The sequence below is a fragment of the Rattus norvegicus genome, chromosome 14 (genome assembly GCF_036323735.1).
Source record: "Rattus norvegicus strain BN/NHsdMcwi chromosome 14, GRCr8, whole genome shotgun sequence".
Lineage (NCBI taxonomy): Eukaryota > Metazoa > Chordata > Mammalia > Rodentia > Muridae > Rattus > Rattus norvegicus.
Genome location: NC_086032.1, coordinates 71,625,795 through 71,649,625, shown reverse-complemented (window position 1 = coordinate 71,649,625; position 23,831 = coordinate 71,625,795). Strand labels below are relative to the sequence as shown.

Below are 23,831 nucleotides of genomic sequence, written 5' to 3'. Positions count from 1 at the left end.
AATACGGAGTTCAGGTCCCCAGCACCCACATAAAAGCCAAGTGTCTACAGATATCTATAATCCTAGCACTGGGGAGGCCAAGACAGGCCTGTCAATGAAACTCATTGGCCAACAGTCTCCGAAAACAGCATTCCCCAAACATCAGGCTCCAAAAGAGACCCTTTACTGGGATTTTTTTCCCCTGTAAGGAAGGCTGTGACAGTGAGTATGCTGATGGGTTTAGAATTAAATAATTTGAATTATTTCAGAATATTCTGGATTATAGAGTTGCCCCCTAACCACCCGACTCCAGAGTGACGTAGAGCAGGGGGACATTACATGGTAATAAAGCAGTAGTTGGAAATGCTAGCTTGGGGTCAGTTAGTATGTATCAAAGAGAATTTACACATTTCTGAGGAGCCATTAGCTAGGAATTAGCTAGCTTCAGAGATGCATATAATGAATGTCAGTGCTTTATGACACAGAAAATAGAGGCTAGGAGGTAGTTCCATTGGTAAAGGGCTTATCACGCAATCGTGAGGACCTGGTTTTGAAGGTGGCTGAAGCTCAGCATGGTGGTCCATGTTTGTTCTGTCAGCACCAGGGAGGCTAAGACAAGCAGGAATCTGGAGCTAGGCAGGCAGCCTAGCCTAATCACCAAATGCCAGCTTCCAGTGAGAGACCTTATCTAAGAAACAAAATGGCAGGCTTCTGAGGAACAGCACGTGAGGTTAGGAGGCCATGGTCAGTGGAGTTCCTTGATCTGTGGCTGTCCTTGGTCCGCAGAGGCTCTCGGTCTGCTCGTTACTTTTCTCTCTCCTCGGCCTTTTCTCCTATTTTCTTGCCTTTTTTGAGCCATCATGTTTGTATCCCTGCTGAGTCATGTGTAGTAAAGAATTGGAGAATAAACAGAGCATAGGTTTGTGCGGTCCAGCTTCTGTGCACAGCCAGCAAACATGGAGCTCTGATGCCCGGCCACAGAGTCTTTGCTGGTGATGATTAAACATCTCTTCCACATAACATGGCCCCTCCTGATTCTAAATCACTACTCATGAACACCTTCTGTCCTTTGCCCAACATGCCGTGCAACCCAGAGACACGAGGCAGGGTACTATGCTTCCGAGCCTGAGTCCTCTCTGCTCAACTGCCCAGTTGCTTTCCCTTTGTCTCTTCTCAGCACGTTATTTTTCTCTGCTTGCCAAGCAAGCTCATATTTCAAGACTGAAAAGTAAACTGTCACTTTAAAAGGAAAAAAAAGCAGCCGCCTAGTGACCTTCCCTGGGAACTGGTTGCTAAGCTGGTGTTTTTTTTTTTCCCTGAGACATGGCTGCAGCTTCTCAGGGAACAACCTCCCTTACCCCAGCCCACCCCTTCGCTCATTTCTAAAAGATTCTCTAGCTTGACACAACTGGTCTCTCATCTCGTCCCTCCATCCCAGAGAGTGGAATCTGCAAACTTCGTTTTGTAGAGTGGATTAAGGTAAATCGGTTTTTTAAAAGAAACAGGGCTGCAGAGTGTACTGCTTTCACCTCCTTTCCTTCCGGCTTGGAAAGCAGCCCCTCCCTGTGCCATGAGAGTAGACCGAACGCTTTAACATTAGGGACTCTCAGCTCAGCTCGCTTGCAGTTTTACTCTCTGAATGCAAAGTGGGGGGTGGGGCACTGCAGAGACAGCTTTGGTTTCAGCTGCGGTTTGGTCTCTGGCTTGCAGAAGTGCAAACCGATTGGTTCACAGAGAACCTCGCTGGCCAGTGTGCTGCCAACCGCTAGCTCCATGTTGCTTTTTGGCCCTTCAGTTTAAAATGCTCCAAGGAAGAGGAGGGCGGGCTGGAGGGAGTGCTTGGTGCTGCAAACTTCACTTTTCTTGGTATTGGACAAAGAGCTAGGAACCACAGGCCACCAAGCTCCCAGAAAAGTCTACTAGCCATCAGCTGAACTGATTGTTTTCTTTTTTGCAAATGGGTGCTAAGAAAAGCTAATAAAGTCTAATGAGAAATACATGTCTGCTATTGCAAACGTTTCTACAAATAAATGTAACGACAGTATGTTATATGTAGAGGGGGGACTGTATATGGATAGAGGGAAAATGTGTATATATATATAAATAGTTGACCTAGAGTTCACTTACAGAGTTTTTTATTGAGCATCAATAATACGGCAGACAATGAACTCAGGTTTACAGTGTACAAAAACGATGCAGACCAGGTCCAATGCTGAGAAGCATTGGGGAAGCAGATGTATAAACAGATAAGGAGTGCACATGAGATTAGCACCAAGAGGGATTTGTAAAAAGGTCTAAAGAGCTCTACGCACAGCAGGACTCCTGCCACAGCCCCCCTGAGCAACTGAGCAATCCCACTGAGCAGAGCCTGCCCTCAACAAGTGAAAGGTGTCCCCTCCATCTGATTAAATGACCACACACAGCTGTGTCACTCACCTTGAACTCTAGAAGCCGGGGCTAAAATAACTTGCCGTTACATAATTAATCACAGCTCCTGAGAGTTCCCAGCTTTGAGTGGGCCCTCCCACTGGAAAGGAAAAGCCTCCTCTCTGAAGAGAAAAAGTGAGTATGGTAGAGGGGAGGAGGTTCCAGCAACACTTTAAACAGACAAGGAAAGGCCTTGTCCTGGGCATGGCTGGAGGAAGGGGAGAAGAGACTTGCTTAGGGCTGTGAGGGGTGGGAATAAAAACTAAAGAGAGTAAGGGTGCACAACCCCCTAAGGTGTTTTTTATGATTCTCTTCCTCTCTGAACCGATGTTTCCCCTCTTGATCCCTTCCCCCCAACTGTGACCTCTTATGACCGTTCTTGTTGGAAAAAAGATACTCCAAAGAAACATTTGTGCCTCTCCTTCTGCTATCAGACTATTAAGACAATTAACTCTAAAAATTGTATTTTCTCAGTACCAAGTGCTGGGAGAAGGAAAAGATTGGCTCCAAGTACCAACGTGGAGAATGACTACTCTCCAAAAAAGAGTTCTGACAGCTTGTCAGTGACCTTGCATAAGATACTGGGACAGAGACAATGATGTGTCAGTGATGGAAGGACCACACCTTGACCAAAACTGCTTAGTTATATATCCCTCCTGGTACCTTTTATTCAGACCTAAATTTCACATCAGGACCCAGGAAGACAGACTTTGACATCACTGGACACCTATGTTCCACTTCCCAAAGTCACCATATTATCTCTGACTTGTCCATTATTTTTCTCTTTTGTTGCCCTACTGTGGCCGAGCCTATCTTGTTAGAGTTGCCAACGGTTCTGACCCTAACCCTGGCAACATCTATAATAATAAACCCTACCAGTACAGTGAGCCTGGTCTGTGACAGTCACTTTATTGCAATATTTTCAGTACAGAGCCCATAAGAAACCATCGTCACCTGAGGTAGGAAGTATGATTATGAGTTTACAGAATCGGCTGTGTTATTTCAAGATCACACAGCTGGCAAGATGGGAATTTGAACCCAGGACCATGTTTTTTTTTTTTTCAAACGCCTCACTCTTTAAAGCCATAATTTCTTTGATAATTAATACACCATCCTTAGGAGCAGCATCAATTAAGTGCTTTATATACTACAGCCTTTTTCTCTCAGTTCTTCTCTGTATCTGCTGGGTCATCCCTGGGTTCTTGGATGTGACTATGACAGCTGACTTTAGAGATAGGTCCGTGTGGTCAGATAGCAGTGTCGGTACTTTCCGTTAAAAATGTGTTGTTTTTCTGTCCAATGTAAAACAGATTATTGGCCTTGTGTCGCCTGTGTAATGAGGACACTGCTATAGTGTTTGTGGCTTTCCATTGTAAGTATTTCCACACTAAGGATAGTTTAGAAGAGTGATGGTAAACGTGCTTTAGCAAGACTAAAGTGGGACCAGGGGGAACTTTGGGGCCCCGAAGCTCAGAGGGCAGACTGAGCTTGAGATTTAAAGACTGTGACCTCACATAACTTTGGAAATCTTGGTTTGCTTGGGTCGAAGTTGGCATGCGTCCTACTGAGACCTGCTATGCGTGGGTGAGGAGAACTCATGTGTGGAGGGAACGCAAAGCTCCAGTTCTACACGCCCAGGGCTCCTATTCTGACACTGTCACAGAGTGTATTAACAAGTGAGCATGGCAAATGCGACGACAGGGGCTCATTAAAGCTGAGGGGTGTTTATTCATCTGTTCGGGGCCGGTAGTGCTCGCAGGAGAAATAAATTTTGGTGTCGTTTGATTTCTTTCAAAACTCATTGAAAGGTAATGATGGGGAAAGAATGGGAGAGAGGAACCGCGTCCATTACATCTGTCATTTTCCTCCTAGAGTTTCTTCTTCCACGTACGATTTGTTGTTGATTTATAGAGAGCCCGTTTTCCACGTCCTAAAACACTTTACATTCTTTATTTCCAGCTTCTAAGGACCAGTCGTGTTTGTCAGAGCCATTGATGTCTGAAGGCATCTCCTTGTACATTTCCTGCCCTCTCCAATACCCACACGCACCTCTTTACCTCTGGGTTGGCTGTCTTCCTCTCCCTTCTCTTGTTTTGGAGGGGTCTCCATGGAGGACAACTGACTAGCAGATCATTTGGTTTTTGGTTTTTGGTTTTTCACATGCTAACCCCCGAGAGGGTCGGCAAAACCTGGAGTGAGCTGGCTAAGTGTCCCAATGCAGCTAAGATTTGGCTCCCATAAGATTAAGAAAGGCTTAAGATTTGTCAGACCTGTGCCTAACATTTCTCCTCATCTTCTCTCATTTAATTTTCATAGCATCCTACGGAGCCTTTGAAGGACTCCAGAGTGTGCCTGAATGGATCCGAATAGCAACTGAGCCGTTCATTTGACAAACACACATGAACTGTCTACTGAGTGGCATGGGCAAAGGCTCTGGGGAGAAACAACACACGAAGTGCTTGCTGCTCCTGCTCTCTTGAAGCTCTGTTCTAATGATGACGGGCAGACACTGACATATAACTACAAATGCTGATTGGTGGTGAGTATCATAGCAAAAGAAGTTGTTGTAAGCTACTCACAATGTCCTCAGAGGATTCATAACACAATGGAAAAGGTACTATATAAAGGACTCTCAGGGAAGACCCCTCCCAAAGTGAAGTTACTAGAGACCCAGAGGAACCTTGGTGTGTGTGTGTCTGTGTGTGTGTGTGTCTGTCTGTGTGTGTGTGTGTCTGTGTCTGTGTGTGTGTGTCTGTGTGTGTGTAAAACATAGAGGGGGAAGAGAGAGGCAGAGACAGAGACTAATAGTGTAGCTAGCTTCTAAGAGAAAGCTCTAGGTAGAAGAAACAGCAAGTGCAAAGGCCCTGAGGCCAGAGGGTCCAAGTGCAAATCCATGCAGGGGAACTGTAAGGTTTCAGCACGATTTTGGGTTTCACTCATTGAGCAAAGGAGAGTTATTGGAGGACTGTGAGTGGTGAGATGTCACGCTGTTACTTAAATTTCCAACCATTCAACCTAGCTTCCACGTAGAGACCACTATAGGTGAGCAATGTGGGGAGTGAAGAGTCTGGGCGTTGCCAGGACAATCCATAGGAGAGATGATGGAGCTTGACTTGACCACAGTTTTAGTGCAGAGGTCTTACAGGTGCGGGCCTCGATACACCTGGAAAGCTGACAGGATTTCCCGGGATGGGATGCTAAATTAGCCAGAGCTTCTCAGGGAAATTGAATACTGTATACGCTGTCTCAGAGTAGAGATCATCTTGAGTATTGTCTCCTCTGATGCTGGAGTCCTACTGTGAGCAGTCTACAGTCTGGGAGCCTTGCATGTTGGTAGTGCAGGGCAACAGTCCAAGTCTAAAGGTCTCTGATCCAGGGAAGCCACTATTACTCTCAGTTTAGGTCAAAAGCCTGAGATGAGGGGCTGGGGCTTTGGGACTGGTGTGAGGCCTGGTGTCCTCCTAAGGCCAGAGAGCCTGGGCTTCAGAAGATGGAAACATCCTGGCTACTTAGAGGTTGAGGGATAGGCTAATTCTCCTTTTGTATTTGTTCTCTCTGGATCTTGGATAATTAGATAATTCATTTTGGAAGTGGTTCTTCTCCACCCAGTCCATTCAGACTTAAACACCAATGTAACTTTGGAAATATGCTCCCAGGCACAGAGAATAGTTATTTCTTACATTGTCAGGTTGACATATAAAATTTTCACAGGTAAGCTATATCATAGGAGAATGGTAACAGTTAAGGATAGTTGCAAAGGTTCTGTCCTGGGTAGAAGGGATTTGTTTCCTGTAACAGAAAGTCTGCAGCACAGGCTAATAGGCAAAGGCCAAGGGTTTCATTTAGGACCAAGGGAAGGCATCTGCGACACAACTGCCTATTAAATTCTGAAGAAGTGTCTAAACTCGGGTGTCGATGTGGGAAAGATCAGTGTAGATTTGGTACGTCAGGCCAAGAGTTAGGATTAGCTAGCCGGGAGAGTGAGAGGAGACTGGGTGGACCCTCGGAGCACTCCAGTGTTTGGTGCTGAGATGAGGTGCTGAGGGGTGCTCCAGGAGCGGCGAGTGAGGAAGGTGTTTTGATAACACATCTGACGAGGTTCACAGCACATGAGCAAGAGCACTGGTCATCAGACACAGCAATGCTGGGGTCATCCACAGACCCCAGCGGGAGAGGCACAGGGAATATTAGACACCCCATACCCATAATAATAAAGATTAGCCAAAGGAGTGGTGGGTGTTTCCTGAGAGTTTCTAGAAAGGCTGGAAAATAGAGCAAGAGCGACAAAGAGAAAAGAAGTAAACAGAAGGCATTTTAGTGTGTGTGTGTGTGTGTGTGTGTGTGTGTGTGTGTAAGGAAAAGACAAACTCTTTAACTCTGAGAGGAATGAGCGTATAAAGTGAGAAGAAATGGTGTCCAGGCACCAGCATAGAGGTGGGAGGTTACAAGATCATGGTCTTAAGGGGCGGTGATGGGACCCATTGACAGCCTCGGTCTGGGCTAAGTGAAAGCAGAGGAGGGATCAGAAAGACCCCCTCACTGTACCATGGGGAAGTGCTGTGACCCAGTGGGGGTGGCAGGAGCTGAGGGGATTTGGCCTCTCTCTGGTTTCACCTCTCTGCTCCTTGAAATGAGCGGATTAAAAATGGAGACTTAGTGGTCAGAGAGGAAGGAGAGCCAGAAAAGTCCTTTGCATTCCAGCTGAGGTCCACCTGACCACCGGGCTGTACTAGGGGCAGAGAGCCTGCATCACTCCTCCTCCTCTTCCTCCTCCTCCTCCTCCTCCTCCCCCTCCTCCTCCTCCTCCTCCTCCCCCTCCTCCTCCTCCTCTTCTTCCTCCTCCTCCTCCTCCTCCTCGAATCCCTGCGGTCTGCAATACTTGTGGTGAACAGTTCAACAAGCAGGTGCATACATAAGCTTCCCAGTCTCTCTCAAGGGCAAGAGAGACATCATTTACTTCACTATGCCTGACCTCTTCCTTGCTGTTTCTCAATCAGGGATCCATTATAGACAAGATGAATCCTGAAGAAGAAAAAGCAAACATAATTTCAGAGGTAAGTTACTGCTCAGCTTCCCCTCAGGGTCCTTTGTGAGTGAGCAAGTTTGGTCTAGCAACAGGCATTTATTGCATGTGTTAAAAGCAATGTTTCAGACAACTTAAATTTAGTATAATCAGACCAGAAGAGTTGTGGGGCGCTGTGCTCTGCACGGTGGCAGATACACTAAGGGTGGAAAAGAGAAGTACGATCCTAGAAAAGCTTGCCTGACTTCAACTCAGTGCTGCCTTGTGTCTTGGTTAAGGTTTTCCTGCTGTGAACAGACACCATGACCAAAGCAACTCTTATAACAGACGAGATTCAACTGGAGCTGTTTGATTTGAACATGTTTGATCATTTGCTGGCCTTCTCCAAGACAGAACTACCTGTTAGACACACCCATTTCAGTTCATTTGCATACTAAATTACCATCCGCTACAGCTGACAAGTACAGAGGCACCCTTAGGCCAACCTTATTTTATCATCTATCAGAACACACACTCCAAGTGTTCTTTATCTGCGTTTGGTGGGGAAGGAGGCAGATAATGAGGGCTATGCAGCCCTGCAGGCACCCCAGGGTCTAATTTCTACCTGAATGTTCCAGACTGTCACCTTTTCATGAACCCAGCACACAGCAGCTCTCACTGTATGCTACTGGGCCCAGTACTGAGAACACCAATTCTAATAAATCTAAGCATTTCTGACTATTGCAAGTTATGAAGGAAATCCTGTTCCCAGAGTCTTGCCATTTCTGACCAGACAAGGGAAGTCACCTACAGTGGAGCGTATGCCCACTCAGCAAAGGCCAAAGTGTCCCTCCAAACACTTACTCCCACTTGAATTAAGGCTCATGGAGGCCTGGGAGCAGTCCTTTTTTTTTTTTTTTTTTTTTTTAGTTTATTTTTGTTTTTTCTGCTTTGGTATTTTACCTGCATATATGACTGTATGAGGGTGTCCAGGGGACTGGAACTAGAGTCACAGACAATTGTGAACACCATGTGGATGCCCCGGGGTTGAACCAGGGTCTCTAGAACAGCAGCCAGAGCTCTTAACCATTGAACTGTCTCTTTAACCCCTGGCGGCACCCTTTACAAAATCACACAGGTTCACTTCAAGCAAGTTGTCAGGTCATTGTGAGACACACACACCTCTGTCTGTTGCTCATTCATTTAACAAATAGCCTCTGGTGGTCTAGTAGTGAAGAGAGTCCTGTGCCTTTGAGCTTGCATTCCATCCTCCCATAACGACCACTGGCCACTTCCCCCATGGACTGAGGATTAGCACACTACTTGAAAACCAAGGATGACCTAGATGTCTCGATAGTTTGTTCAAAGTCTATGAAAACTAATAGTTGGACTTTGAACCATGCTTGCCCACTCGGGCATCACCATCCTCTAGGGCATCTCTCACCTACAAACAGTTCTTTGCTGGTGAGTCTGGGAAAGGACTTCGGGTGGGGCCTCAGTACTCCGAGTAGAGAGCGCTCACCACAAAACAAAAATCCAAGTCATTCTCTGGCTGGGATCTCAGCTCCCTCCTCTGGAAGTGACCTCCATGTCCTGATCCCTGTGGCCAAAGAGGAAGGGAATGAGGGGGAAGGAGAGCATGGATCAGCCACCAGCACCAGGTTTCTACAGTAACATGCAGTTTCTGTGTTCCAGTTCTGCCTCTGTGGATTTGGCGAGGCAGTAAGAGAATCAATGGACTTACTGTAGAGATTGTCTCACTTTGGAACTTGAGCTTTCTGGGTAGCCTAAGCTCGCTGCTTCAGCTCCTGGGTGCAGGACTGCAGGTGTATAGTACACAGTCAACAAATTTTAAGTTTCTCATTCACTCAGAAGTGCTGAGATCCCCATTTATATAATTTCATTACTCGAAAATGTCAGAGCACTTCAGAGATCTTAAGCTCTAACCTCTCAGGTATCAAATGTATAATACATAATGTGAAAATAAAACAGACATCAGCCTTTTCCCTATCCCAAGAGATCTGCTGAAATTCCCTGTGAGTTGAACTTTCCCTGCTAATTCAACTTACAGTGTTCTTTCCTTTTATCCTTACCTGCTACTCAGCCTGGAAAACTGCAAATGAAATCTCAAGCATGAGTCCACTGTCTGTCCCTGCTGCCTCTCCATCTGTCCTGGAAGCTTCACTCAGTAGTCACCTTTGTTAGAATAAGAGTGGGGACCACATCGTACTTCCCTATAACCCACCTGATATGCAGTAGGCCCTCAATAAATGTTGAAAGCACGAATGAGCGCTTGTAACAATAAAAATGAGAGCTTTAAAACCATCCCACTTACAATATTTCACTTCGAGCAGGAATTGTCTAGAGCATGCCTATTTTGGGAAGAGTGGCTGGTGGGTGGCCACTTAGATTTTGTTTACTGTCCCTTTGCTCAACATTAGTGGGTGGTGCTGGGAACTGATGTCAGGGAGGAACTCAATACCTTAAGAGTCTCTTCTCTTCTTGCTTTGACAAAGGACTTCACTGGAGATGGTGTGGACACAGAGGCTGGAAGACAGAAGAAGAATTTGAAGGTACAAAAGAAACAGAAAAAGAAAAGGGTGAGAAGTGATGAGAACCTTTGTCTGTCCAGGCAGAATATTACCGGAACATGTCCCTGAGGGACAGCCTGCCTGCACCTCTGGGGAGCCACACAGGATACACCTGTAATGGCTAATCTTTGCTGTCAGCCTGACACTCGTGGAAAGGGGGAACCTCAACTAAGGAACTGGCCTGTGGGATATCTGTGGAGCATTTGCTTGTGTAATAATTGATGGAGAAGGGTCTGGTCCACTGTGGGCAGTGTATGTATAATAAAGATAGGTGATCATGAGCCTGGCAGCAACACAGTAAGCAGTGTCACTCCCTCCACGATCTCTGCTTCAATTTCTGCCCTCGAGTTCCTGCATTAAATTCCGGCCCTGACTTCCCTCTGTGATGATCCATTACCTAAATACGTAAGATGAAATAAGTCCTTCTCTCCGCAAGTTGCTTTTTGTCACAGGAATAGAAACGTAACTTGAGTGTCCCCACAGAAAACAGCACTCTCATGGGTACCAACTCTTGGCTTACTCCTGGAAGCTGTGAGGCTGGGATGTAAGTGGATGGTCTGATGTGTGAGATGCTGGTTGTGGGACTTAGAGAGAGATTGTACTTGGAATAAAGCTATGACCAGTATTAAAACTTTCTTTCTCTCTGTCTCTGTCTCCTTCTCTCTCTCTCTCCCTCCTTCCCTTCCTACCTTCCTTTCTTTGTTTCTTCCTTTCTTTCTTCCTTCCTGTATGTATGTATGTATGTATGTATGTATGTATTTATTTATTTATTTATTTATTTCCTTTTCTATATATGTATTATCCTGTCTCTTCAAGTCTAGGAAGAAAGCAGCGATTTGAGTGTTGCCACTGATAGACCGTGGCGGGCAGTAGATGGCAGTGCAGGATTGCAAATCTTAAGAGACTCCCTCTTTCTTCTATCCCAAGTCCCAAATTCTGCGTTAGTCTCAGTCAGAGATTAACTCCTGTCTCCCCAGCCTGCAGCCACTGCTCCCCCACCTCTCTGCAGGAGCCCCCTCCTCTGCTGGAAACATTCCTGTAAGGTAACTCTGTTCCCTAATAAAGGAGATGCTTTCCTGGAAAAGAAAGGCAAGAAGGGGGCTGTTATGGACTTGCCTGGAGTAATCATTAAAACAGCCTGGGAGGGAGGGGAAGAAAGCGCCATTTTGAGTTAGCAGTCACATGATGAGACTGCCGGCTGAGAGTGGACCTGGGAGGTGGAGGGGGACTGGAAAAGAAGAGGACTAACCACCCTTCTAGCTCCTGGGAACTGTGCACACTTCCTGCTTCCCAGGAAAGAGAAGACAAGAGCTTCCTGCAGGCTGAATGCAGCCATTTGGGGGAAAGTGCCTGGGGCTGAGGGGAGCTGCAGCAGCACGATGGGGCCACTCTCTGGCCACTCTGGGAGACCGGGGACACCCACAGCCGCATTGTGCCTTAAGCTTTCATCCACCCTTACCAGTTCAGCCTGTTTGTTGCTCTGCAGCCCTGGGCAGGAGACCCTGAGATGTCAGATAAAAAGTGCTTTAGAATCACAGAGTAAACAGGGAGCGACCAGAGATAAAGCTGACTGGCATCTAGGACCGAGTAGTAGAAAGCCACCAGAGGGGTGTAATAACTCAGTGGCTGACTTTCGGAAACCCGAAATGAACCAGCATCCTCCTGAACATTTAGCCTGCTCTAGAACCTTGATGCCAACCAGGGTTTACTCAGCTGTCTACCTCCTTTCGAGTCATCTATTTCCGTCTGTATCCCTCTGCAGCAATTCCTCATACATAACAATGAGTTCACAGAGAGAGGGCAGAGCTTCAGTTCCTTATTCACAGCAATGCTTTTAGAGAATAAGTAGTTAGAGGTTTGCCCAGAGTTCACAGCCAGGCTGAGTTGGCTGTGAGCTTTATGCTGCCTGGCCACACAGACAGCCATACCAGTCCTGCTTCCTCAAGCTTATGAAAATACTATAGGCTATCCTCAGGTACACCCAGTATAGAAACAGAATCAGCCCAGATTAGCCAGTGTAGATTTAAGGTCCTTCCTGTCTATTTGGAGCTGGAGGTGAAGTGTGATTTCCTGCATAGCTTTAAGGTTTTTTTTCCCCTAGCAAATGTGGAAATTATCATATTATTTTGGCATGCCTCAACACTATGGTGGGAAGCCCCCTATTAGCAGCTCAGGCTGACCCCAGTGATCTGAGCAAGAAACCACAGTCTATAATAACATGGATGATACTAGGGCCCATCCCTTCTAAGCGGACCCAACACATCTTGAGAGGAACTGAGTGAGCTAAACTCCAGACATCTCAGAAACCTCTGATCTATTCACAGCCACCCACCACTCCTCCTGAGGAAATGGTGTCAGACAAATTCCAAGATGGTGGGCAGCAGGAAATGGTGGAGGAAGAGCCTGAAACCAACCTCCTGAGCCTGCCAGCCCGGCGGGGCCCCCGAAGTAAGTATCTTGGTTTATTCAGCTGGTAGTATTAACTGCCAACCACGAGCTCAGCACTGAGCACTATGACGCTTGATTAGAGGTATTGTTTTTATGTATGATGAGGGACAAGGTTGCCTGGATGGGACAAAGCAAAGTGAATATAATAATTCTCGGAGGTTGAGTTTTGGAAGCCCCTCTTTAAGGAGGCCTTACCCACTTTGTCGCAGCTCTGTCACAGACTACAAGATAAGACACACAGTTTGGGGGCTTCTCTGTAACAAGGAAAGGTGGCTAGTAGGAACTGAAGTAGAAATGGCATGGATAATCAGATATGTCAGAATTGCAAGGAGAGTGGCACAGAGACACGAGAGTCAGTGAAGATGCAGAGAGACAGGAATCAGACTAAAGAACAGAGAGGATGCTACTCATCCTTTCCAACACTGGCACTCATCCCCTGCACACTAATCTTCCACTTCTAGGAAGCTTGGGGCTAGGGGAGGTGGCTTAGTGGGAAAAGTGCTTGGTCTTGCAAGTGTGAAAACTCAAGTTCGAATCCTCAGAACCTGTGTAAAAGCCATACATGGTAACACATATCAGTATCCCCCAACATCTCTATGTCAATGCTTCCTATGGGAGGTGGAGACAGGAGAATCCCTCAGTGCTTACTTCCAGCTAGCCTGGCATGTGCGTACACACACGCACACACACACACAGACAACCAAGAGACCCTGTGTCAAACAAGGTGGAATAAGACTAACACCTGTGGTTTAGAAAGGGCTCACTGAGACAAACTCATACCTGCACTTAGTCACACAGATGTGCAGGGTCATACATACATACACAGAAGGATTTTTGTTTTAAAGAGCCTTGATCTGTTCTTGGACTTTACAGCATTAGCTCTTCTCCATGCAGTGAGCATCATTTATTTTGAGCCCACTGTAGACAAGGGAAATGTGCTGCGCTCTCCCAGTTACACCTTTATACTGTGGCAGAGCTGGAGAGTAAAGGAACTGTTAGACCTTAGAGGCCCTTGCAAGCCGCTAACCTAAGTCCAACCCTAAGAAAAGTGTGGCTCTGACAACAAGTAAGAGTCATGCAATTAGGGCTGCTAAGAATCCCAGAAAAACAAACCAAGGTTGATCCCACGTAGCTGTTCCTTTTTCTTTGCCTTTATCAGCTTGGGCTGCCCTAACTAAATATCATAAATTGCATGGCTTAAAATTTGAAGCATGTTTTGCTCACTGAATGTGGCTCAGGGACTTCCTTATTACCAGATGGAGTTGCTCAAGCATGGTGGGTGGCTCATGGCTGTGAATTAGCAACTGGGCAAGCAAGCCGGCCATCTTCAAAGGAATGGGGCAGCAGGAAGGACATGTGTGAGGGCTGGTATTCAGGAATAAAGATTCAAAGTACAAGATGCTCCTTGGGTACTCAGGTGGACATGGTCTGTGGATGTAGAACTCTGGTGGTAGGAGAGAGAGTCCCTCCATGTAGAGCAGTCCTTTCTCCCCTCCATCCTGTCCCCTGAACGGGGTTCTTTCAGTACACACCTCACCTCCTGAGCATGTGCCTATAAACTGCTGGGAGCAGACTGCTCTGCCAGGGCAGAGCTTCCTCATGTGCACGGCGTTTGCTCTGCAGATTGTGCCATCCTTTGGTGCACAGAGGATTCTAAAGTTGGATGTAGCGCCACTGATTGCTTTGTTGTTGACACTTGTACATTTGGTGTCATTATCCAAAAGGTCAGGGCCCAGTTCAGTGTCATAAATCTTTTCCCTTATCCACTTTGAGTTACTTTTTGTTTATTAGGTAAGGATCCAATTTCATCTTTTATTAATTAATTTAATCATTTACATTGTTGGGGGACATATGTGTGCCATGGTGCACCTGTGAAGGGTCCAGGGAGAGAACTCAGGTTGTCAGACTTGGTGGCAAATGCTTTTCCTGATGAGCCATGTCACCAGCTGCCAGTATTGCTCTATTGTCTTTGGACATGTGTTTTTTCAACTCTGTTGACTAGCGATGCTCTCCTATTGATTGGTCTTGGCACATTTGTTGAGGATCATCTGACCGTATAGTCAAGGATTTATTTCTGGGTTCTCCATTCTGTTCCATTGGGTTACGGTTCTGTGTTTCTGCTACTACCATACAGTTTTGATGATGTTAACCTTGTAATGAGTTTTAGAATTAGGAAATGTGAGACCTTGAAGATTATTCACTTTCAAAACAGCTTTAGCTATCCAAGGTCTTTCAAGGACCCTTAACCACTCCAAGATAAGCATTTCTATTTCTGTAAAACAAAACCCATTGTGCTTTTCACAAGAATTGTGGTAAATCTATAGGTTGTGTGAGTAGTGTTGACATTTTAACAATACTGAGTCTTTAAGTCTACAAAGAGTCTTTCCATTTATTTTTCTCATCTTTAATTCCTTTCAGCTGGATTTTAGTTTTGGGCATATGTGCCCTTCATTTCCTTCATTGACTTCCTCCTAAGTGTATTACTTAGTTTCTGATGTTATTCTAAGTAGAATTGTTTTTTTAACTTCCTGTTGAACCACTTGTATTTGGTATATACAAATTCAACTGATTTTTGTGCAATGGTTTTATATCCCACAACTTTGCTGAATTCCTGTTTTGTTCTAACAAGTCTTTTATGGAATCATTAGAATTTCATTATACCAAATCACATAATCACTAAATAGAGATAATTTGGCTTTTTACTTCCCAATCTGAGTGATTTCTAACTTTCTTTTTCTTGCCTGTTGCTCTGGGTAAGAGTTTCAATACTCTGTTGAACAGAAAGAGCAAAAGCTGTTATCTTTCTTTGTTCCTGGTCTTAGAGGAAAAAAAGAACTTTCGAGAATTGAATATGGCATCCATTGTGAGGTTTTTATATTTTATTTATTATGTTAAGGTAGGCCCTTCTCTTTCTATGTGATGAATGTTTTTATCCTGAAGAAGTATTAAACGTTGTCAATTAACTGGTTGATTGGGATGATCGAGTGGTTTCGGCCCTTACTCTGAAGTGCCTTCTCAGTTGGTTTACATATATTGAACCTTCTTTGCATGCCTCTTCCTGTCCCTCTTTTAAATGTTATGGGGAAGTTTCTGTGTTTGCAGTCTGAACCCATGGGAAAGACTTGTTGACTTGAGTTAAATGTTCCATAAATCAATTGCGAGGCTATTCATCATAACCACCTACCAAACATTATTTACCTATGGTTCTTGGATAAAACCTCTAATTTTGGATTCCCCCAGCAATGACAATGACATGAAATTTTGCATACCTGAGTAACACTGAGAAAGCTATGGAACTTTTTGGTTTGTCTGGACCTTTCCCTCTCAATAAACAGAGCAATGGATGTTGAAAGAAACAGATAAATCAGATAAATCTGAAAATGTCAAGAATTTCAGACCATGTTCTGAGCTAGGCAGATATGGCAGGTACCATACTATGGTTTTTTATGTGTATTATATTATTTAATTTCCCAAGTAGTCCTATGCTTAGGCATTGTTTAGTAGGTTAGGAAACAAGAGCTAGGAGGCACTAACAGCAGAAGCCATGTGAGCAAGTTCTGGCTCTGATATGCTGACCTGTATTCCACTTGCTGCCTGCCATATATCACTGTGGATCCACCAACTTAACCTTGGGTACTCTTTAGACTTAATAATGCAACCCAGTACTATAAGCCCAGCAGCAGTTCTCCAGAGCCTATAGAAAACTTCTTTAAAAAGGCATAGAATCAATTATAATCTTAATGAGATTATAGACAGCCTTTCCTGCTCTTTTTTCATAAAGAGTCTACCCCTTACTTCCCAAAATAACATGTTCATTATTGGACTTTTGTTATTGTTGTTGACTTTTTGTTTTACTATGACTATTCCTCTTTCAAACGTCAATATACATAAGTCGTCTCCTTTAGAAAGCATTCCCTAGGACTAGTGGGCTCAGTGGACCCTCCTTGTGCTCCCACAAGTCTTGTACCTGTCTGAAGTCATGGTGTTGATTCACAATCTGTCCTCCCTCTGTCTGCAGACACATCAGAATCAGATAGCCTTGAAGACACATATTCTGACTCAGTGGCATTGGCTGTGACTTAAGAGTTCTGTGTGTGAGATGTTCCTAGACCCAACTGCTGTTGAGAACCATGAGCTGCATCATAGTTACCAGACTCCATGCTCCTCCCCACCACTGCCTCTGTATGTGTGTCTGTCTCTGTCTCTGTCTCTCTGTCTCTGTCTCTGTCTCTGTCTCTCTCTCTCTCTCTCTCTCTCTCTTTCTTCTTCCCTTCCCTCAACCCTTCCCTCATTCTTTCTCTCTCTTTTTCTGACCCTCTCTCCTTATGACCTCATGCTATGCCATGCTAACTGGGTCTCTGGTGCACACTGCACCCCAGCCAACCTGTATCTGCCCTCCAGGTGGAACTGTTGGAAACACTAATGACATTGACTCTCTCCCCCTGCTTCAGGACTTCCACAGAAAACAGTCAAGACTCCTTAGCAGGACATGAGAGGCTCCCCATCCCTTCATCCCCAAATCCTGCAAACTTAGCCTGCTTCAGCTTCACACTACAGACTCTATTCCAATGAGCCTAATATTCTGCCCATGGAATACCATCTCACTTCCTGTATTTTTCATGGGGTGGTGTTAGTTAGGAAAGAACAGAACTGGAACCAAATCTCTAGTATTCTATTTTCTGGGCATGTGATCAGGGAAGCCAGTCATTTGTCATCTTGAGTTCACTGTCTTCATCAGCAGTGATGCCCAGTGATGATAACACTGGAGCCTGGAGTTATCATCTAGTGATGACCCAGAAAAGATGCTATGGAAATCCATATGATAATTCATTCCATACATAGAACCATACACAACACATGATAGCTGTACACTTGTTCAAGTGGTTCCCATCTGCATCCAGTAATATCTATGATGTGCACATTGCCTCAATGACATAGCTAAGGGCTATAGCTACATCTTCAGGAAAGATTTCTGTAGTTGAAGTGAGGATTAACCCTGAAACCTCCACTCCTCAGCCACCCATTCACCTGAGAAGCAACATGTTAGAGTCCAGTGCTGATGGAGTTGGCAAATGTTTGTGCCTTGGACAGTCTGGAGCCACTCATTCTCATCTTGACTAAACCAAAATGACAGTACCCAAAGACCCAGTTCTCCATGCCAGTCCCTAACACACCAATGCATGTATTTCCACTTTCAAAAGAGGCCTCAGCATTGTGGCCTGTTTCCCTATGTGTAGCTCTGAACGAGCAAACTTACATCCCTTTTTATATTTAATGCATCCCCTGAGGGGATAAATGTTTTGAAAGTAATTTCCCTTTACTTATTTTTTTTTAAGGCTTACCACCCATCCCTTCAGCTTCCAGAACTGGCTTTGTAGAATTTTCCATGAGGGAACGCATGAGGGAGAAGCTTCAGGCTGCAAGGGTAAGACAAACAGCAGGAATGTTCCCTTCAGGACTGATTGCAGTTCGCTGATGCAAGTCTTGCTTGCTTTGTATGCTCCAAACTGTGTGGAGCTGAGAGCCATTCCATCGGTTTTTCAAGTCTTAAAATGTTAACACATATACCATTGGTAAAGATGAACATTCCACTGGAAAATGGTGGTCATTCTAAACTGTTTTCCTTGCTCTGCTCGACAGAGGGACAGTGTATAATTTTTGTTACTGACTATTCTTTATTGAGGTGGCAGCCAAGGTTCTCTGATAATTCATTATATGTAATAATGTCCTGTTTGGTTTTTAAGTCCAAGGCGGAAAGCGCATTGCTTCGGGATGTTCCCACCCCTAGGCCCCGGCGCCTGCGCAGTCCCAGAGAGAGGGAAACAGAGACTGAATTTGGCACAGAGGTAAGATATGGATTCTTTCTACTTTGACGTGAGACTCTCCTACTGTCTGCCCCTGGTTCCCACTTCTGTAAAACCGAGACAAAACCACAACCAAATTCTTGATATTGTTTATGAACTGAGTTAACATGAGTTAACAGTGTTTCTATCAGTAGCAGACACATGATGGGCCCTCTCAGATGGGAAGTTTCTTAGTTTTCTTCCTGAACTAGATCCAAGGCCTTGAGCATGCCAGGAAAGTGCTCTACCAGTGCCTTATACACATAGGTCTGCTTGGTATGTGTTCTGAAAATATAACCAAATATGTCCTTATTGGCTGCAGACAGAGATGAGAATATTACCAAATCTGAACAATATCCAAAATCAGAAACAACTCTGGTTACAGGGTGATAAGGGCCATTCAACCTGTTTAGGCAGAAGATCCAGCTCAAAAAATAGCCAGACCTGGGGCTCAATAAGAAAGTTGCCCTTGAATCCTGGCTCCTATGCTGGACTTAGATTTGGTCACAATTGATGCTTTTCTTTGGAGACTGGAAATGATCTTCTGTAAAATGATTTGTAGATCTACAGAATAAAATAAGACTTCATTCAGGGCCTACCAAGAATTAAGTTTTTTATTTGTTTAATCTTAACAGAGCAGGGATAAGTAAGAAAACATTCAGCCCCTCCATCTTCAAGTCTGTGAACACTGCAACTTGTGGAATGACAAGATGATCAAAGAGCAGAAGATAAGCTGTTAGATGATGGCTCTGGCTTCATTTCTGTTACTGTGATAAAAATCTCTGACAAAAAACAAGTCCACGGAGAAAGGACTTATTTGACTTATAATTCCAAGTTACAGTCTGTCATTGTGGAGAAGTAAATTAGGACATTACATCCACAGTGAAAAACAAAGAATAAATGCACAGCTCCTTGCTTGCTTGCTGTTTGTACTCATCTAACTTTTCTTACTTTTATATAGTTCAAGATCCCCTGCCTAGGGAATGGTGCCACCTATGATAGGCTTTCTCCTCCTATATAATTGACCATCAAAACACACACACACACACACACACACACACACACAGAGAGAGAGAGAGAGAGAGAGAGAGAGAGAGAGAGAGAGAGAGAGAGAGAGAGAAGGGGAGAAGGGGAGAAGGGACAGAGAGAGGGGGTTTTAGGAGTGGTCAGTCAATCTGGTCTAGACTATTTAGAACAAGAGTCTTCCCAGGTGATTGTAGGTTCTATCAAGTTGAGAGTTAAGCCAGCACAAAGGCTAACTTAGAATACTCTATGCTTCTAGACTTCTTTTGGTTTAATACGTTTTTTTTTCCTTACAAAGCCAAGTACAGAGGTGCAAGGCACTCAGCAAGAAGATGACACCCGGAGTTATTCAAGAATTAAGTTGCGTGATTCTGTACAAAAAATTAAGTCAAAACCCCAGGTTAGAAATGCTGCTTAAAAATTATGTTTCTGATTTTCAAAAATATCTAATCATAGATTCATAACTGGCTCCTGTTGCCATGGAGGTGAGATTAAAATACTGCCCCATGTGGGGAGGGAAGAGGGGGACTGGAAATGGTAATGAAGAGATGTTGTTCAGCTCTTAAGTTGCCTCAGCTTTTATGATGGGGAAGGAATGACAGTACCAACTCAAGAACCAGAACAATAATAACTGTCCCTTGTTAAAATGAAAAGATCCTATATTTCTATTATTAAACAACAATGTCTCTACATTGGCCCATTGAACAATGCGCCTAGTGTTCGACACCTTAATAATCTTTCCAGTAGCACGTACTTTTATAAATACCATATTTTTATGCTTACTGAGAGGCAATTGTATAATTGTTCATACTTTTAGAAGGTAGAGGTGGAGAAAGATGGCTCAGCTACTAAGAGCACTGACTGCTCTTCTAGAAGATCCAGGTCAGTTCCTGGCACCCACATAGCCATTCATAATTATATGTTACGCCACTTGTAGGGAATCTGGTGCCCTCTTCTGGTCTCTGTGAGCACAGCATTCACACGGTGCACATTTATGCAGGCAAAACATTCATACACATAAAATATTATTTTAAAAAGTAACTGGGGTTACGTATTTTAAACATTCAATAACTGCCTGCTGCTTTTGTTAAAACTCATGACAATGTGGTGCTCAGGAGGCCTCCACAAGCTACACTAGCATCAAGCCAACTATCAGATAATTACATGGGACTCATTCAGCTTCCCCATCTAAACTGCTGCTGCCTGTTTCTCTGCAGCCCCCTCCTGGTTTCCCTTCTGCAGAAGAGGCCTATAATTTCTTTACTTTCAACTTTGATCCTGAGCCAGAGGAGCCAGAGGAAAAAACTCCAGTAAAGGGTGGAGATGGAGCCCATCAAGAGGAACAAGAAGGAGAAGAAGGAACACATACTCAAGAGAGAGAGAAGAAAATGGTATCTGATACAGTGATGGTGGTGATGAGGGGAAGAGTGGGAAGACAAATGAAAGAGGGACAAGGCTAGAGAGGAGCCCTTGGGACAGCTCGGTTGGAAGCAGAAGGACCATTATGCAATGAGAAATGACCTAGTGTGACTTTCTGCAGCCTTTGACACAACCCACAGATTGGGTAGTAAGGGCCTTAACTAAATCTGTCCATCTTTTCTTGTACAAGAAGAAATAAAGTATCATAGCATGGTCTCAGGGCTTTCTTGCTAGACTCAACATTTCACACATAGAGTACTTGGCTCCAGAAGGCAAGGAAACCTGCCTCTCTCCCATGTGTTTACCAGAGAGTAAGTTTTTGTGCCAAATACCACCCCTGGGTATAAATTATGTTACATGACTATGAACCCAGGTTCTTTAAGTAAATGCACTGGAATAAGCATCTTCAAAGGCTGCAAGCCCTGTTAGGATTACTGTTGTTTGGGTTTCCACTTCTGAACTGGCTTCCTTTGTTGTATAATTTTCCAGGTAGCTGGAAGAATAGCAAAAAGCAACCAATGATAACCCACTTGTGAAATGTGAAAGGTCACATTCATCTGAAAAGACACAAAAAGGAAATATAGTCTGTGTGTATATGTGCACAGTGTGTGTGTGTGTGTGTGTGTGTGTGTGTGTGTGTTCATGTGTGTAAATGTGGGTGCTGCCATGCTCATGTGTAGGCCAGAGGAGATCTTCATGTGTCTCTCCTCACTTTTCACCTTGCTTGAGACAGGATCCATTGTGTTTGTCCACTGTGTGTGGCCAGTGAACCTTCTGGGCTTCTCCTGTCCCAGATCTCAGTGGGAATATTGTGATTACAGATGCTCTTGTTACACCTGGCTTTTACTTGGGGTCTAGGAACTTGAAGTTGCATCCTCATGTTTTTATAGTAATCCCCCTTCCCTATCTCCCCCAGCCTGGAAACTACAAATTTGTTGTAAGGTGTGTTGAGTTTCATGGGTTCTGTCTTAGTAATTCTCTTCTCAAGTCTGCTAAGAGTCTTGGCGTGACTGTCTCTCGTTGCTTCTCAATGCTGTGTAGGAAGAGGAAGAGCTGCTTGACGGTAAGGATGCTGAAGACTTCCTGTTGGGCTTAGATCCCACAGCCCATGACTTTGTGGCAGTCAGAGCTGCGGAGTACAAGAGTGCCCACCTTCAGCTGCAGAAGGAAAAAGAAATCCTCTTCACGCCCAGTCGGCTGACAGGTACTCACTCTTTCTATGTTCAGCTCCGACACGTTCATTTTTCTGCAAATGAAATATGTCTGACATAGAAGGACCACCCTTTCCAGAGCTGATTCAAGGTTTGGATATGATTTGCTAATTAAAAACGATCTTTGGGAGCTGGGGAGATGCTCCAGTGGATAAAGTGCTTGCTGAGCACTCAGGACGCCTGTGTTTGGATCCATGTAGAAAGCCAGGCACAGTAGCACCTCCCTGTAATTCCAGTGCTGGGGAATGGTGACAGTTTGATCCCTGGAGCTGCCTAACCAGATAAGCTCTAGATTCAGTGAGAGATCCCATCTTGTCTCAAAAACGTCATGTGCACACATTCACACTTGCCTAAGCACACACATACACCTGCTCTGTGGCAAGCAGGAGTCAGAGAGCAGACTGCAACCAGAAACAGGCTCTCTTATTCCCAGGTGCCTTGGCTGAAGAAAGGAATGAATACAAGTCACATAAATGATGACTTGGTGTGTCACTGAGGAGATAATATGGGTGAAGAGCCTGTGTGATGACCAGACCCTTTAGCTTCTGTCCCATTGCTGTTGCTATTGTAGATAGCAGTGGCTTCTAAAGAGCATAGTCTTATCCCAGGGGTGCAGCAAAAGCACCTGTCTAACCTAATTTAAATACCTGTCTAAGTCTAATTTAAGTAGTGTGTGTAATATATGTACACACACACACACACACACACACACACACACACTCACCTAAGTACACAGACACACTTGCTCCATGGCAAGCTGGAGTCAGAGCAGAGTAAGTATATAATATATATAATAATGTAATGCATATATGGGTGAGCAATCAAAAGTATTTTAACAAAGAATACTGCTGATCTGATGTTTTAGTCTAATGAATGAAGAATGATAAAAGAGTATGTCCTGTGTTTTCTGAGGACCAGAGGAGAGTTTTCTAGGGATAAGGTTATTTCTGGTTGCAAGGGGTGGAGTATATAGGAAATACGATGTCTGATGGCCATACATAGACAAGACAGCATGGTCATGTGCTTAATCATCCAGAATGAGATACTCATGGGCCCTTTACTATTAACTCTTAAGTTACATCCTGGCCCCATAGGCCACCCTTCTGTCCTCTCCAGTCCACTGTGCTGCAGTGGATCTCACAGCCTTGACAGAATCTAAATTCTGCTGGGGTCCCTCCCCAGCACAGAGCTCCAAGCTCTACCCCACACCTATGATCTGAATAGTTCCCATTGCTCTGCCCTACCTTGTGTCTCCTCTTGCTACACCACAGCACTCCAGAGGCAAGCTTGTCTCCCAACATGCACAGACTTCAGTACAGTAGTATCTGAGGGTAGGAGTGCATTCTGAGAGAAGTCATTAGGTGAATTTATTGTTGTGTGGTACAGCCTCATATACATTTATCTGACTTGTGTTCACAGCACATGACTCCAAAGAGAAGACCTGCATAGCATGTCACCATGCTGATATTATAGGAACTTGAAACTAAGTACAGGGACACCTGTAATATAGAAAACTTTGAGCACCACTGTAATCTCATGATTGTGGGCAGAGCATTGCCAATGGAACCACTGTGCAGTTCATGTGGATGATGGCATGTGTTCTCACTTGCAGGGTCTCTCCTCCTGCCTAACGCATCCACCTCTCGACACTAGGGTTACACGGTGCCTGCCCCTAAGCAGACTCCCGCTTGTATCTTGAGTTCACCTCTTCCCTCCTCTCAACTTTGTGTCACTTCATCAGAAGCCATTCTAGAGCAGTGGTTCTCAACCTTCCTAATGCTGGGACCCTTCAGTCCCCATGGGTTGAGTTGTGTCCACTGTCACCTAAGTGATTCCACACAGCATTAGCCCGACCTGAAACCCTGACTCACACGAGAATATGTCACTA

At 44.7% G+C, this 23,831-nt stretch overlaps 1 protein-coding gene across 10 annotated transcripts in view; it reads left to right on the top strand.

The window, feature by feature from the left end:
• The first annotated feature begins 1,273 nt into the window (after positions 1–1,273).
• Positions 1,274–23,831, top strand: part of Cc2d2a (coiled-coil and C2 domain containing 2A) — an 84,518-nt gene continuing 61,960 nt past the window's right edge. For 2 of the 10 annotated variants that reach the window (XM_063273475.1, XM_039092795.2), the window contains exons 1-10: positions 1,281–1,458; positions 4,723–4,945; positions 7,404–7,460; positions 9,925–10,008; positions 12,324–12,447; positions 17,784–17,872; positions 18,192–18,293; positions 19,612–19,713; positions 20,531–20,704; positions 21,774–21,936. In XM_063273475.1, coding sequence (XP_063129545.1) covers positions 7,422–7,460; positions 9,925–10,008; positions 12,324–12,447; positions 17,784–17,872; positions 18,192–18,293; positions 19,612–19,713; positions 20,531–20,704; positions 21,774–21,936 — 877 coding nt within the window. In that variant the 5' untranslated portion in view covers positions 1,281–1,458; positions 4,723–4,945; positions 7,404–7,421. Of the gene's footprint in view, positions 1,459–2,522; positions 2,542–4,722; positions 4,946–7,403; positions 7,461–9,924; positions 10,009–10,815; positions 11,043–12,323; positions 12,448–17,783; positions 17,873–18,191; positions 18,294–19,611; positions 19,714–20,530; positions 20,705–21,773; positions 21,937–23,831 lie in introns of those variants that run through there. The other 8 variants (XM_063273468.1, NM_001427810.1, XM_063273467.1 and 5 more) reach the window with 8 other exon arrangements.